At 42.9% G+C, this 16,000-nt stretch overlaps 1 protein-coding gene across 2 annotated transcripts in view; it reads left to right on the top strand.

Annotated features, from left to right (window-relative positions):
* Window positions 1-333: 333 nt before the first annotated feature.
* galnt6 (UDP-N-acetyl-alpha-D-galactosamine:polypeptide N-acetylgalactosaminyltransferase 6 (GalNAc-T6)) overlaps window positions 334-16,000 on the top strand; it is a 38,300-nt gene continuing 22,633 nt past the window's right edge. The window contains exons 1-3 of one of the 2 annotated variants that reach the window (XM_060937489.1): window positions 334-538; window positions 8,859-9,342; window positions 14,877-15,049. In XM_060937489.1, the coding sequence (XP_060793472.1) occupies window positions 8,867-9,342; window positions 14,877-15,049 (649 nt within the window). In that variant the 5' untranslated portion in view covers window positions 334-538; window positions 8,859-8,866. Of the gene's footprint in view, window positions 539-2,043; window positions 2,258-8,858; window positions 9,343-14,876; window positions 15,050-16,000 lie in introns of those variants that run through there. The other variant, XM_060937490.1, reaches the window with a different exon arrangement.

The raw sequence follows: 16,000 nt of genomic DNA, 5'->3' as shown, positions 1-16,000 counted from the left end.
CAGTCCAAAGACATGCAGGTTAGGTTAACTGGTGACTCTAAATTGAGCGTAGGTGTGAATGTGAGTGTGAATGGTTGTCTGTGTCTATGTGTCAGCCCTGTGATGACCTGGCGACTTGTCCAGGGTGTACCCCGCCTTTCACCCGTAGTCAGCTGGGATAGGCTCCAGCTTGCCTGCGACCCTGTAGAAGGATAAAGCGGCTACAGATAATGAGATGAGATGAGATGTTCAAGAGCGTTCTAGAACTTTGCACATCACCGCCGGCTGTGCACGCGGCAGTCTAGTGCGTCATGGATACATGGGCGGCGTTAGGACCGCGCGGACCGCCGGTTAAAATGCTCGTCCGTGTGGCACCTGTTGCGTTCAAAGAGGAACCGGGAGGAGGATGGCGTGATGCGGTGCCGGTTCTTTCCGCTCGGAGTTACTTTTCAGCAGCACACTCAGGGGCTTCAGCCGCTCACATTCCTGTTCAACACACACACACGACCGGAAATAAGCAGCGGAGTCGGTGGCGCGCTCTGAGTGGCGCTTCCTGCAGGTGAGTGTCTAAGCTGTGAAGATTTGATGATTAGTGAAGCTTATTAATATCCGTCTGCCCCTCAGGAGCAGCGCAGGCTTCCTCTCAGATATCACCTCAGAACACTTTTAGTCGACACAAGGATAAAACACACCATGAAACTCTTGAGCTGGACTAAATTAAACCACCTGTTCTGCTTGTGAAAGTCAGTGAGCAGCAGTCGGGCTCTCTCCAGGTGATAAACACCTTCTTTTTGGTTTTAAAGCTCGCATTGCTGTGTTTTTATCAAGTAAATGAACCGCATTTCCTGTTCAGAGTTCAGAGTCATCAACACTGCTTTTTCCGTCCATGAGGAAGTGCTTGACACGACTAGCTAAAAATATTCAACATTTTTCACACAAAAAAAAGTTCAAGTGGTGCTTTGTGGTGAGTCAGTTAGACATGAAGGAAGGAAGGGAATTGTGTCTGTACTTTCCATCCCAGGTGGAACCTGTTTTACTCAACCTCATACTTCTGTTACACTCCACGGTTGACTTGAGACTCTCTCAATATTTGTTTTGTACAGTCAGAGGTGATTTATCACGCTTTATCCTGTTCTACAGGGTCGCAGGCGAGCTGGAGCCTATCCCAGCTGACTACGGGCGAAAGGCGGGGTACACCCTGGACAAGTCGCCAGGTCATCACAGGGCTGACACATAGACACAGACAACCATTCACACTCACATTCACACCTACGCTCAATTTAGAGTCACCAGTTAACCTAACCTGCATGTCTTTGGACTGTGGGGGAAACCGGAGCACCCAGAGGAAACCCACGGGGAGAACATGCAAACTCCACACAGAAAGGCCGTCGCCGGTCACGGGGCTTGAACCCGGACTTTCTCACTTGAAGCCTATTAATATCCATCTGTAGCCACTTTATCCTGTTCTACAGGGTCGCAGGCGAGCTGGAGCCTATCCCAGCTGACTACGGGTGAAAGGCGGGGTACACCCTGGACAAGTCGCCAGGTCATCACAGGGCTGACACATAGACACAGACAACCATTCACACTCACATTCACACCTACGGTCAATTTAGAGTCACCAGTTAACCTAACCTGCATGTCTTTGGACTGTAGGGGAAACCGGAGCACCCAGAGGAAACCCATGCGGACACGGGGAGAACATGCAAACTCCGCACAGAAAGGCCGTCACGGGGCTCGAACCCGGACTTTCTCACTTGAAGCCTATTAATATCCATCTGTAGCCGCTTTATCCTGTTCTACAGGGTCGCAGGCGAGCTGGAGCCTATCCCAGCTGACTACGGGTGAAAGGCGGGGTACACCCTGGACAAGTCGCCAGGTCATCACAGGGCTGACACATAGACACAGACAACCATTCACACTCACATTCACACCTACGGTCAATTTAGAGTCACCAGTTAACCTAACCTGCATGTCTTTGGACTGTAGGGGAAACCGGAGCACCCGGAGGAAACCCATGCGGACACGGCGAGAACATGCAAGCTCCGCACAGAAAGGCCCTCGCCGGCCACGGGGCTCGAACCCGGACCTTCTCACTTGAAGCCTATTAATATCCATCTGTCCTTCAGGAATAGCGCAGGCTTCCTCGCGGATATTACTTCAGAACACTTTTAGTCGACACAAGGATAAAACACACCATGAAACTCATCAGCTGGACTAAATTAAACCACCTGTTCTGCTTGTGAAAGTCAGTGAGCAGCAGTCGGGCTCTCTCCAGGTGATAAACACCTTCTTTTTTTTGTTTTAAAGGTAGCATTGCTGTGTTTTTATCAAGTAAATGAACCTGTTCAGAGTTCCACTGCTTTTTCCGTCCACGAGGAAGTGCTTGACACGACTAGCTAAAAATATTCAACATTTTCACACACAAAAAAAAGTTCAGGCGGTGTTTTGTGGTGAGTCAGTTGGACATGAAGGAAGGGAATTGTGTCTGTACTTTCCATCCCAGGTGAACCTGTTTTACTCAACCTCATACTTCTGTTACACTCCAGAGTTGACTTGAGACTCTCTCAATATTTGTTTTGTACAGTCAGAGGCGATTCTAGAGTCTGTTGTGGCCCCAAGCAAAAATTTCCAGGGGGCCCTTCTGGCCAGTGTTCATCACCAATATGTTATAAATAATCTGACACCAATGAAAAACGTATGAAACCAAAGCTTTTTTTAAATTCCAAATGTGAAAATACGATGGTAAAGAACAATAAAAACCAAAATGGGCCCTGACTCTTGGAGGGCCCCTGAGCCAGGGGGCCCCAAGCAGTTGCCTGCCTTGCCTGGTGCTTGCTTGAAAGTTTGTGAACCCTTTAGAATCTTCTACACTGTTAAAAAAAAAAAAAATTAGTCGAGCCAACTTAAAAATGTAAAGCAACCTGTTGCCAAAGGATTTTGAGTAAACTCAACTCCGGGCCAAATAGTTGTGCTGACTTTCTCTTAAGTCGACACAGATGAGTATTGACCTTTATTTAGCAAGTTCATCAGTGCATTCAAATTGTGATGTTGAAATAAATTGAAATAATCATTCCAATTAACTTGGAAAAGCAAGTTGGCACAAAAACATTAAGTTATCCTAAATTATTCTTTTTTTTTTTTTTAAAGATTTTTAAAAATCTTTTTCCACCTTTCTTGGATAGGACAGTATAGAGACAGGAAATGAGCAGGAGAGAGACGGGGAGGGATTGGGAAATGACCTCGGGTCGGAATCGAACCTGGGTCCCCGGATTTATGGTATGGCGCCTTATCCACGACACCCCAAATTATTCTAAGTTCACATAGAAGAGTATTTTATGTTGAGTTGACTTGACTTTAGAAGTTCAGTCCAACAAATTTAGTTGAAATAAATTGAAATAATAATGCCAATTAACTTAGAGCAAGTTGGCATATCATGGTTCTAAGTTGAGTTTACTCAATCCTTTAGCAGCAGGTTGCGTTACATTTTAAGTTGACTTGACTTTTTTTTTTTTTTACAATGATTTAGTGTGCATTACATTTTTTAGTTAACACAAACCTCTCAACACTTGAGTTCTACTTCACTTTGCCTATTATTACACAAACAGAAACAAATACCGACATACAAGGAGGGAATTCCCTGGCCTCTGTTTTGGAAAGCTTAGTCTATACTCCTATACAGCGTCTCGTGTCAGTTTCCACGGACTTCTCACTCCACCCGACCGTTGAAACTTTCGAACTTGTGAAGTGCGCATGCGCAGTGGCATCGGTTAAGGGGCGTCAATCAGCACTTGAATATATAAGTTCACTTAACTTAATTGTCCAATTCCTATGAACTTGTGGCGAAGGAAAGGCGTCTCAACTATTTTTATTTTTTTTTTTAGTTACTTGAACAATTAGAAGGGAAATTTGTTCATTCAACTTAGAATCCTTTTTTCACTCAACAATTTTGCAAGTTACATTTTTTAGTGTATATTTCTGCACAATAGGACCTAAAACCATGATCAGGTTTTCACATAAGTCATAAAAGTAGATAGAGAACCCAGCCCAGTTAAACAAACGAGACAAAAATATTACTCAGTCATTTATTTATTGAGGAAAATGATCCAGTATGACACATCTGTGAGTAGGAAAAGTATGTGAACCTTTTGCTTTCAGTATCTGGTGTGACCCGCTTGTGCAGCAGTAACTGTTGATCAGTCGTGCACACCGGCTTGGAGGAATTTTAGCCCGTTCCTCCGTGCAGAACAGCTTCAACTCTGGGATGTTGGTGGGTTTCCTGACATGAACTGCTCGCTTCAGGTCCTTCCACAACATTTCGATTGGACTTGACTTGGCCGTTCTGTTCTTTGGTAGAACGACTTGTGTGCTTAGGGTCGCTGTGTTGCTGCTCCTCCTCTTGAGATTCAGTTCATGGACAGATGTCCTGACAGTTTCCTTTAGAATTCGCTGGTATAATTCAGAATTCATTGTTCCATCAATGATGGCAAGCCGTCCTGGCCCAGATGCAGCAAAACAGGCCCAAACCATGATACTACCACCACTATGTTTCACAGATGGGATAAGGTTCTTATGCTGGAAGGCAGTGTTTTTCCTTTCTCCAAACATAACGCTTCTCATTTAAACCAAAAAGTTTTATTTTGGTCTCATCCATCCACAAAACGTTTTTCCAATAGCCTTCTGGCTTGTCCACGTGATCTTTAGCAAACTGCAGACGAGCAGCAGTGTTCTTTTTGGAGAGCAGTGGCTTTCTCCTTGCAACCCTGCCATGCACACCATTGTTGTTCAGTGTTCTCCTGATGGTGGACTCATGAACATTAACATTAGCCAATGTGAGAGAGGCCTTCAGTTGCTTAGAAGTTACCCTGGGGTCCTTGGTGACCTCACCGACTATTACACGCCTTGCTCTTGGAGTGATCTTTGTTGGTCGACCACTCCTGGGGAGGATAACAATGGTCTTGAATTTCCTCCATTTGTACACAATCTGTCTGACTGTGGATTGGTGGAGTCCAAACTCTTTAGAGATGGTTTTGTAACCTTTTCCAGCCTGATGAGCATCAACAACGCTTTTTCTGAGGTTCTCAGAAATCTCCTATGTTCATGCCGTGATACACTTCCACAAACGTGTTGTGAAGCTCCGACTTTGATAGATCCCTGTTCTTTAAATAAAACAGGGTGCCCACTCACACCTGATTGTCATCCCATTGATTGAAAACACCTGACTCTAATTTCACCTTCAAATCAACTGCTAATCCTAGAGGTTCACATACTTTTGCCACTCAGATATGTAATACTGGATCATTTCCCTCAATAAATAAATAAATGACCAAGTATAATATTTTTGTCTCATTTGTTTAACTGGGTTCTCTTTTTCTACTTTTAGGACTTGTGTGAAAATCTGCTGATGTTTCAGGTCATATTTATGCAGAAATATAGAAAATTCTAAAGGGTCACAAACTTTCAAGCACCACTGTCGTTTAGGCACAAGTAAAGAAATGCTGTTGACAAAAAATGGCTTAAAAAATAATGAAATGTTTCAACAAAAACCTATAAACAGCACCAAGTCATTGTAAATCAATGACAGAGTTAATATTTGGTCTGAGATGACCCTTTGCTTTAACTTTTTTTTTTTTTTTTACCACCCCTTAAAGCAGTTGCTACAGCCACCCTTGTATATGTATATACTGTTCACCCTTAGAACGTATTTACAAGAAAAAAAGTCTAAAGACAAGGTTTTGTTCATATCGGTTTTCTCCATAATAATAATAATAATAATAATAATAATTTTTTTATTTAAGGCGCCTTTCAGGGCACTGAAGGTCACCTCACAATACACACAAACGACAATAAAAAGAGCGAAAAAGACACAACAATATAAATGCAATAAAATCAGAAATCAGCAGTAGTGGATGACAAATTATAGCGAGTAGGCAAGTTTGAAAAGGTGGGTTTTTAAACGGGTTTTGAAGATGGATAATGAGTTAACGTTCCAACAATGTTGAAACAATCATGACACATACATTTTTGAAAAGAGGGCATGACAGAATACAAAAATCAGTTATGTTTCACCATTCACCAACTCGCAGGTAGTGTCTGAAAGGTGAGTAATACCTGTGTGAAAACCAGTCTTCACATTTTACATAAATTCATGTCAAATGATGGACAATAAATGATTACTGCAACTTTACGAAGATGCTATATATAACGTTCAATTATCTTTTAAAAATTAATACATTTTATCATAAATATTCACCTGGAATACCTGTCTCATCTCATCTCATTATCTCTAGCTGCTTTATCCTTCTACAGGGTCGCAGGCAAGCTGGAGCCTATCCCAGCTGACTACGGGCGAAAGGCGGGGTACACCCTGGACAAGTCGCCAGGTCATCACAGGGCTGACACATAGACACAGACAACCATTCACATTCACACCTACGCTCAATTTAGAGTCACCAGTTAACCTAACCTGCATGTCTTTGGACTGTGGGGGAAACCGGAGCACCCGGAGGAAACCCACGCGGACACGGGGAGAACATGCAAACTCCGCACAGAAAGGCCCTCGTCGGCCACGGGGCTCGAACCCAGGACCTTCTTGCTGTGAGGCGACAGCGCTAACCACTACACCACCGTGCCGCCCCTGGAATACCTGTAAAGGGTAAAATACGTATGTAGAGGCAAATTCAGAGTCGTCAAATGTCATTATGGTGCATACACGCCAGCGTCATATGTTATGGGATATACTCAGGGTCGTTATTAAGGGGTAAAGAGTTAAAAATAGTCTGAGGTACAGTGAGTGCAGCTTTATAAGGAAATGAGCTGTAGGTTTTACTGAGCATCTTACAGAACCAGCTACGGTTCTTCTGAACACTGTCATTTTGCACCAAAACCCATTTTCTTTTTTTAATCTGACAAGTCATGTCTTATGTAATATGCTGCTCAGATACAAACTTTTTTTTTTTTTTTCTGTAACATTAAAAAAATAAATAAATAAAAAATCCAGAATGTTTGGAACTCTGACATGTTTTTGTACTGACCCGGTGATGTAGAAGTCATGAAATGGAAATCTGTAACCAAGTTTGTATGAAGAAAAAAAAAAAAATGGGGGGGGGGGGGGCTAAGACTTTTGCACAGTACTGTTATATGCATAGGCAAAACTGTAACTGCCGGACAGGTAGGTGGAGTCCAGAGGTTCCAGGAAACGGCGGATCGCCTGAAGTCTCCTCACTTACGTTTCAAGAATGTCAAACCTCCTTCAGAAACGGAAGTGTTTATTCACTCGTCTTGCCTTAATGCATGACCCTGTATCGTTTCTGAAGACTTGCCAATAAAAAACAAAACCCTAACGTTTGGAACTCTGACATGTTTTTGTACTGACCCAATGATGCAGAAGTCATGGAATAGAAATCTGTAACCAAGTTTGTATGAAAGCGGGGGGGGGGGAAATGAGGGGGGCTAAGACTTTTGCATATTACTGTATATGCGTTGGTAAAACTGTAACTGTCGGACAGGTAGGTGGAGTCAAGGTTCCAGGAAACAGCGGATAACCTGAAGTCACCTCACATTTCAAGAATATGTCAAACCTCCTTCAGAAACGGAAGTGTTTATTCACTTGTCTTTCCTTAATGCATGACCCTGTATTGTTTCTGAAGACTTGCCAATAAAACGTAGATGGATTTCCAGCTCACAAAACGCCTCTAGGCATGAAGTGTGTGGGGGGGGTCCCGCCTTGCCTCACCTCATTTCCAGGATTCACCATGACTCTGACCAGGATAAAAGCCCTTATTACACATGAATGAATGAAAAATTACTACTTTTTTTTTTTTTTATTTAACAATTTTTTGTGTGCGTCCTCCCCCCCCCCCCCCCCCCTTTTTTTTTTTCCTTGGGGTAGAAATCTGATCACAAGTCTGATACATCTTCCTTCAAGCACTGTTCCTGATCCATGTTGTTTTCAGAGCACTAAATGTTGTTTCGGAGGGGCGAAAAAGCTTTTTTTTTTTTTTTTAAAACCAGGACCCATCCATCCGTTCGTTCGTTCATTCATTCATTCATCTTAAGGAAGTGCTTTATCCTGTTCAGGGGTGCCCGGAATCTGGAGCTTATCCCAGGAACACTTGATGCAAGGCAGGAGAATTCACCCCTCAGCTGGAATGCCAGTCCACCACAGGGATACCATTCACACACTTCACACACTCCTTCACGCCATAGCCAATCCACTTAACGGTGTGTTTTTCGACGGTCAGAGGAAATGAAAACCTGAAGGAAACCCAGAGACACAGAGAAAATATGGACGTCAACACAGATGGCCGTGTGAACCAGTTGTTTTGACGTGGATGCAGGTTAACCGAATGGATGGATTTCTGGATGCCGTTTATCGCCGCAAAATTTTTTTTTTTTTTTGGCTAAACTTGTTTCTGCCGGGGTGTTTATTTAATAGAGAGGGTTTTTTTTGGTAGTGTATAAATGACAGCTCTGGTGGTTTTTCGAAGGTTCTTGATTAGTTATAAATACACACACAAGCTGTTTTTTGTCCTGATATAAAATTACACAAATCAAAGCATCAGTCAGTGTTAAACTGCCTACTGAGCAAACTTGTGTTGAGAGGTTTGTAACCTGGGCCACATTTTTTTGTTGTCCTGTGTCTAAGTGATCTGATGTGTTGCTTGGTACAGTGGGACAATGGACAGCTGAAATCGAGAGCCTGGTACTATTTGATCGGTGTGTGTGTGTGTGTAAGCAAAATGTGTTGGTATCCGGTAGCTGGTGCATTTCACTTCATCCACCTCATTTGATGAGAGCTATTGAAATTAGGATATTATAATCAAACTATTTCTATCATTTCTATGTCTCCATATTACTGTGTACCTCCTGTTTTCCAGTCTTTAGGATGCGCCTGAGACGTCGGATCTCCCCACTGAAGTTGGTCATACTAGGTGGTGTGCTCTTCCTGCTGGTCCTTGTGGTGCTCCAGAGAGATGTAGGTGTTGGCACTCAGGAGCCCTGGTTCCAGGATTTATCCAACCGGAAGGATCAGATGTTTGAAATGGTCCGCGAGGCTGTCAACAACCTGGCCTTCCAGATTCCAGGCCAACCAGACAATTCTCGGCTGACTTCAGACGTGAAAGCGAACAAAAACTGCCCCGCGGGCTTCTACACCCAGGATGAACTCAAGCCGTTGGTGGAGAGGCCGCCGGAGGATTCGCGGAGCCAGGGTGCTGGCGGGAATGCGTTCCAGGAGGACAATCTCACTCCGGATGAAGTGAAGGAGAAGGAAGACGGCATGACTCGGCACTGCTTTAACCAGTTCGCTAGCGATCGCATCTCTCTGCACCGCAGCCTTGGAGATGACACCCGGCCTCCAGAGTAAGAGCGTTTTTGTATTTCTTTTGTAGTCGGAGAATCACTGCGTAGTCTTGGGTACTTTACTGGTGCTCGAGTGCAAGCATTCATGTTTATCGTATATTGACACACATTTTCTCTCTTAGCTGAGCAGTATTCTATTGACTCAAGGGCTCATCTCATTATCTCTAGCCGCTTTATCCTGTTCTACAGGGTCGCAGGCAAGCTGGAGCCTATCCCAGCTGACTACGGGTGAAAGGCGGGGTACACCCTGGACAAGTCGCCAGGTCATCACAGGGCTGACACATAGACACAGACAACCATTCACATTCACACCTACGGTCAATTTAGAGTCACCAGTTAACCTAACCTGCATGTCTTTGGACTGTGGGGGAAACCGGAGCACCCGGAGGAAACCCACGCGGACACGGGGAGAACATGCAAACTCCACACAGAAAGGCCCTCGCCGGCCACAGGGCTCGAACCCGGACCTTCTTGCTGTGAGGCGACAGCGCTAACCACTACACCACCGTGCCGCCCCTGACTCGAGGGCTGAACCTGAATATTTATGATTGTTAAACACTCATGGTTGATAAAGTAATGTACAGTATTTTCAGGTTTTCACTTGTGCTAGTGGTGTCGCTAAAAACAAGAGAGGGAGCTGTTTTAATGTCAGGCTTAACGCCTCTGTACTGTGTAATGAATAATTAGGTGAAATTCCCACTGGTTAAATGTTGCACAAAGCCTCCTTCCCTGGATATTTAGACATGCAGTACATCCTTAAGGAAACCGTTATGAGCCAACGGTGCTAATGTGGGAGCTCGGTGGTGCCAGCTGGCATGATCTCACGCGGTAAAGACGTTTGTTTATTGCTGAACACAGATGCACTCATTGTAACGTGAGTGCTGTGTTAAAAGCACTTTCCAGCTCATGAATGACCTCTCGTGAGCTTCTCGGGTCGAGAGAGAACATTTTTAATGCTTAGTCTGACAGAACTGGAACAAAAAAATGCACATTGAGCCACACTGTCTAATTCTCGATTCTGATTGGTCCGAAGATGTTGCTATAGTATCGATCAAAAATGTTTGTTATTTAACAAAGAAAAATCAAGGGTTCTTGATAGTTTGTGAGGTGATTTATGGAAGGAGTCTCCAGTGTCGGCACTTTTCCCGTTACGGGAAAGTCTTCAGGAAAACGTCCAGTTTCCACTTCATGGTTTCATGGTAACTTTACAAGCTGGGTGTTTTGTTTTAAGCTCACATGGCCATAGGCTGTCATGCAGCGTCCGTCCACAATTCACAAATTGCTGCTCCTCCTAGCCTGGCAAGCCAGACTAAATGTGAATATTTAGTCTGGCCTCGATCCGTAGACATTTCCGAAGGGGGTGGAACAACCTGCTGTCTTTCAAACTGTCTCTGTGCGTATAGGCCAACGCTCTGACCAATCAGCGCAACAGTGACTGTGACGTAGTCAGAGCGACAGAAAGCAGTGGGGGAGGCCTTGAAATAAATAATTTTTCAAAATGCGTATTAATTAATAAACAGGTTCTAGATATTAAGAAGTTTGGAGATGATGACCACAAGTTTGGAGTCTGTACCACATACTTAACATACACTCTTATTTTTTTCAAGGGTTTGCTTAAACTGTTTTTGAGAGTTTTTATTTAGTGGTGTTTGGTGAAATAATTTCCCTTAAATTTAAAATAACGGGAAAATAATAAACAATCAAAAAGTAATGTTTCAAAGCTGTTTATTAATTCTTCGTACTGCACAAACTAGCCCCATCCTTTTGGCTACGAGCGGAGCCAGCTGGTAGATCAGACTTTTGCCATAGCCGGTCGGCAAAACAGCGAAAACGTCCTTCTTGAAAAGGAATGAGCGGAGAGCCTCTTCCTGCTCATGTTTCAACGAAAACTCCAAGTCTAATTCTTCTAAAACTGATTCCAAAGCGGAGTCAAACGCACGCTGTTCACTAGCCGTAGCCATCTTTCCTGTTGTGCTTTCTCCAGCGTCGCGCAGCTTTGTCGTCACTCCTGCAAAAGCCCGCCCAAAGAATCCAAACAAAAACCTTGCGTTGTGATTGGCAGGCACGATTTGATGCCCGGGGTGTTTTGTTGATATAGTGCGAGGCTAGACCCACTTGCAGGCAGAAAATATTTTTGGCCGCTAGGCGGGTGGGTCTAGTTTACTAGGCTACAGAGGGTTGGCTTTTCCCGGAAGAGGAGATGAGGCGGAGAGAGTGGATTGTGCGCGTGAAACAAAATCAAGCAGTCAAGGAAGAAACAGACCAGCAATGCTCAAGCAAAAAGAAAATTGGAGGTAAACATTTTTACTTTTGCTTGCAATTGACAAGTCAAAAATCCTGAGGGATCCTGTACAGTCATTATGGAAATGAGACAAAGGGATATTTCCTCGTTTTAGAGCGGCTATAAATAGTATAATGCCACGGATGGCAGGCTAATGTGGCCTACTGGTGCACTGTCAAGTAATCGTTCCCTATATCCACTAGGGACGGCGGTTTAATTATTCTTCAAAAGGGCTCTTATTTAGTATTACGATGAAAGTAAGAATTTATCATAATTACCAGGATAAATCGTCTGGGCGCGAGTCTTGTTGAGGTCCGGGGTCACCGCGATCAGAGTCGGCCGAGTCGCTGTCTGATTCCGAGGCCGCACGGTCAAACCAGTGAGCCACATTGACCGATTGCTTCGTAACGGCCATAGGTTCATACATGTATGGTTTCACCTCTCCTATTTAATTTGGGGCAATTCCATGTAAATGTCAACCTCACCATGCAAAAATAAAGCAACATGTAATACATCAAAACCACTCCCAGAGATATCACCTAGGTGTGTATTTTATAGATGTGAATAAGTTGAACCAATTTGTAACCAACCTAATGTGTCACTGTCAGTCTTTCTTTCTTATAATGTAAACCTCAAGCTAAAATCAACTTTGATCATGTACAATTCTATATTATTGCCACAAGCCACAGAAATGTATGCTAAAATCCACAAAACAGCAAAACAATAGCCATCCTAAATATTATTTAAGAACTTTGATAGTTTTAGCTGATATTTAGAGTTTTTCAAAGGGTTATGGTGGTTAAATTGCTGATTTTCTAAACATATGCCATATCTATTTCAGACGCATCACATCCATAACGGAATTTCGTCACATCCATAACGCTGACTTTTCCTTCCGAAACTCTGCATGAAATACAAAATATTTTAAACAGATTTTTTAATATTCACCTTGGACCCCTCTATCAAACGGATATCTCCATTTCGACATTAGGTTTACAATTTCACAGAGTTTGATAAAAATGTACAGTCACCCAAGAAAAGTGATACTTTTTCTGTCACATCCATAACGCATCTTTTATTGGGATTTTCTGGCATGCACTAGATGTACTATGGGAATTGTTCTTGTTCTATCACTTCTCCAGTATGGTACAGCCTTAAAATATGCAACACCTGTTTAAATACTGGGAGACAATAAAACATGCACTGGGTCATTTGTTGCCATTTTGAGTTCAAGTGTCACGTCCATAACGCTGGAATTGCTCTTTGGAGAGTTCCTGCTTCAAAATCGCTATCGCTTTCAGACATTTTACACAACCTCTCGCGACCAAAGTCCGTACACGTGTGCTCGGTTTGCAGGTAAACACAGAGCTGCTCCCAGTCTGTTTGGCTTAAATGACATCACGACGACGGTCCCCTGGCGGTGAAAGTGCGCATAAGTGAGCTGTAAGCAAACCTTCGGAAATTGGGCAAAACGGTATATTTTAACCGTTTTATTCAATTTTAGGGTGCAAATTAGACACTAGGAAGATTGAATTCACTTTTTGGTCATTCTTCTAGCCAATAAAGTTGATATTCTACGTTTCACCTCCGACCATTGCCTAGGGCCTTTAAAGATAAAATTATGTTCATTTGTGATTTGTTAAAAGCAGCTATTTTCTACACGATTTAGAAATACCGTTTTCTCTCTCTGGCTACATGTCAGGGATGTTGCTCCAAGTAGACGTCCTAAGATTAAACAATGCAACAACGTAATGTTGCTTCATTCGCTTTAGAAACTTAAATAGGTAGCTGTTTTGTTCTGAAAGGAAAATGTGTAATGAATCAATGCAGTGATGTTCTGGTGTAACTGGAGTCAACATCGTCATAGGAAAATTTGAGACTAAAAAAAAAAAAAGGTCAGTGAACTCAGTGTAGGATTGTTTTAAGAATGTTGATGAGCAAGTACTTGGTGGCTGATTATTCCAGAGATAAGTTGTTGCCAAAAAAAACCTTCCAAATGTTATGGACAATTTCTGAGTAAAAGGTTTCTTGATTGATTTTTTTTTTTTTTCCACCACGCCACAGTGTTTTTAATCAAATTCTTTAAAGTGCCATTCCACCATTGGATGTATTTTTTTGGCATAAAATACAATATATTTTATGACAACATGACTAGACAGAGAAATCTTTTAGCTTCAAAATGATATATCAAACATAATTTTTTGACGACAAGTATATTAATTTTGCGACCAAAGTCACCTACCCTTTTAATTTCCGCGCGGTAGTGAAACGTGATGTCATCGGCAGGTTCCCCTTCTTGTGTGACGTGGCACAGATTATCAGCAATGGCGGATAGAACGCGATTGTCAGCTTCGGAAAAGAAGCGAAGGAAAATAGCAAGTGATGCCCAAAGGAGACGGTCGATGGTGAATATCGGCACAGCAATCGACAAGTGGAAATCGCGTTCTATCCGCCATTGCTGATAATCTGTGCCACATCACACGTGACGTGGTACACAAGAAGGGGAACCTGTCGATGACTTCACGTTTCACTACCGCGCGGAAATTAAAAGCGTAGGTGACTTTGGTCGCAAAATGAATATACTTGTCGTTGTCAAATTATGTTTGATATATCATTTTGAAGCTAAAAGATTTCTCTGTCTAGTCATGTTGTCATAAAATATATTGTATTTTATGCTAAAGAATACATCCAATGGTGGAATGGCACTTTAAGTTGTATGCATTGTTTCGATAGTAACAGCTTACACAGGGACTTGTCTCATCAGTGCTTCGTAAAAATTGATTAAAGGACGTGTTGTTGATTTGGTGAAGGGTGGGTGGTGTTGTGACCTTTTAAGATTTTTGGAAAGAATCTCCAGTGTCTCCATTTGTAAAAGCTGGGACTTTCAGTTTTCTGACTCAGGAAAGTCTTCAAGACTTTGCAGTTTGTAGTTTCGTCATAATTAACAAGTCTTATTAATTTAGAGAGAGTAAATAGTGACAGAATGACTGTTTAAGGCTGCTATAATGCAAGTAAAAAACTTGTTTTGCAGATGTTCCATGACGTTAAAAGTAACTAGAAATGGATTTTTTTTAAAAAAAGTGTGGGGTTATCAAAAACTTGGCTTTGTTCCAGGCCATGTTCCGCAACCCCCATCGCTGATTGTTTTCCTGCAACAGCATGCATGGTCTTTTTATTCTTTTTACTTGGTGCATCCCTGTTTTGTCCCGGTTATACTGTTCTTCTCACTGCACCACTTATTTCCGCCCCTCAGGTGCGTGGAGCGCAAATTCCCCCGGTGTCCTCCTCTTCCCACGACCAGCGTGATCATCGTGTTCCACAACGAGGCCTGGTCCACGCTACTGCGCACGGTCTACAGCGTGCTGCACACCTCCCCGGCCATCCTGCTGCGGGAAATCATACTGGTTGACGACGCGAGCACAGCAGGTGGGTGTGGTGTTTATCAATAGTACAGATAACACTTTAACACAATACTAAGGTCAGGATCTTGGCTCTGCACTCAGTTTTATTGACGCAGCTCTGCCCAAAGTGCAAACAAGTCGACCGATACGATGCCAGTCATCTGTAACTGTATTTGTACAACACGTCTCAGTTCCCAACCCCCTTTCAGGTATAAACGCTGCTTGAATCACACTTTTCTATAAGAGGAACGACAGCCATTAAATATAAACTGTGTGTAAATTTATAGGGAGGTGGTTTTGTGACAAGGGGAACTTGGAGGATAGAAAAAGAGCTTACTTGCTTGTAGACAACTGAGTCATGCAGAGTTTTTGAGCCACGTATTTATAGACTGCCTTTTTCAAAAAGGACCAAATGTTTTCTCAGAGGCACTCATTTCCATCAGTAGCTCAGATCAGTGTGTGAGGCAGCCATCTTTTACTTTAAATTTAGCAGTTGATGCCTTTCAGCTTGAAAAGGTTTGTACACGTACAAAATCTTCAGAGGATTTATTTAAACGAGTTGCACCACGACATGAAAAAGATTTTGGGACTTTTAGCATTTCTCCAACAATCCATGTGTATTCAGTGCATGAATGACATGCACTATAGATAGTCTTCACTGACGTCACGGCATTCCGGGGAACGCCCCCCAGCTGCCATCTTGGAGGGCAAACAAAACGGACCATCGCCACTACCGGCTACATTATCTCGGACGAATTTATGAAGTTATATAGTCAGTTTTCTAAAATAAAGATCAATGTCGGCAAAATCAAGCAAACAGAAGTATATAGATACATTAGACAACATCTCACGACAACGGTATGCAGCCAAACTGGCCTTGATTGGGGGAATTGACCCCCACGAAGTGGACAAAGATGCATTTTCAAGTGACTATGCAGGGCTGCCAAAGCCTGCTCCAAAGCCTGAAACTGACTTC

This window comes from Neoarius graeffei, chromosome 13 (assembly GCF_027579695.1).
Source record: "Neoarius graeffei isolate fNeoGra1 chromosome 13, fNeoGra1.pri, whole genome shotgun sequence".
Taxonomy (NCBI): Eukaryota; Metazoa; Chordata; class Actinopteri; order Siluriformes; family Ariidae; genus Neoarius; species Neoarius graeffei.
This window is presented reverse-complemented; position numbering and strand designations above follow the sequence as displayed.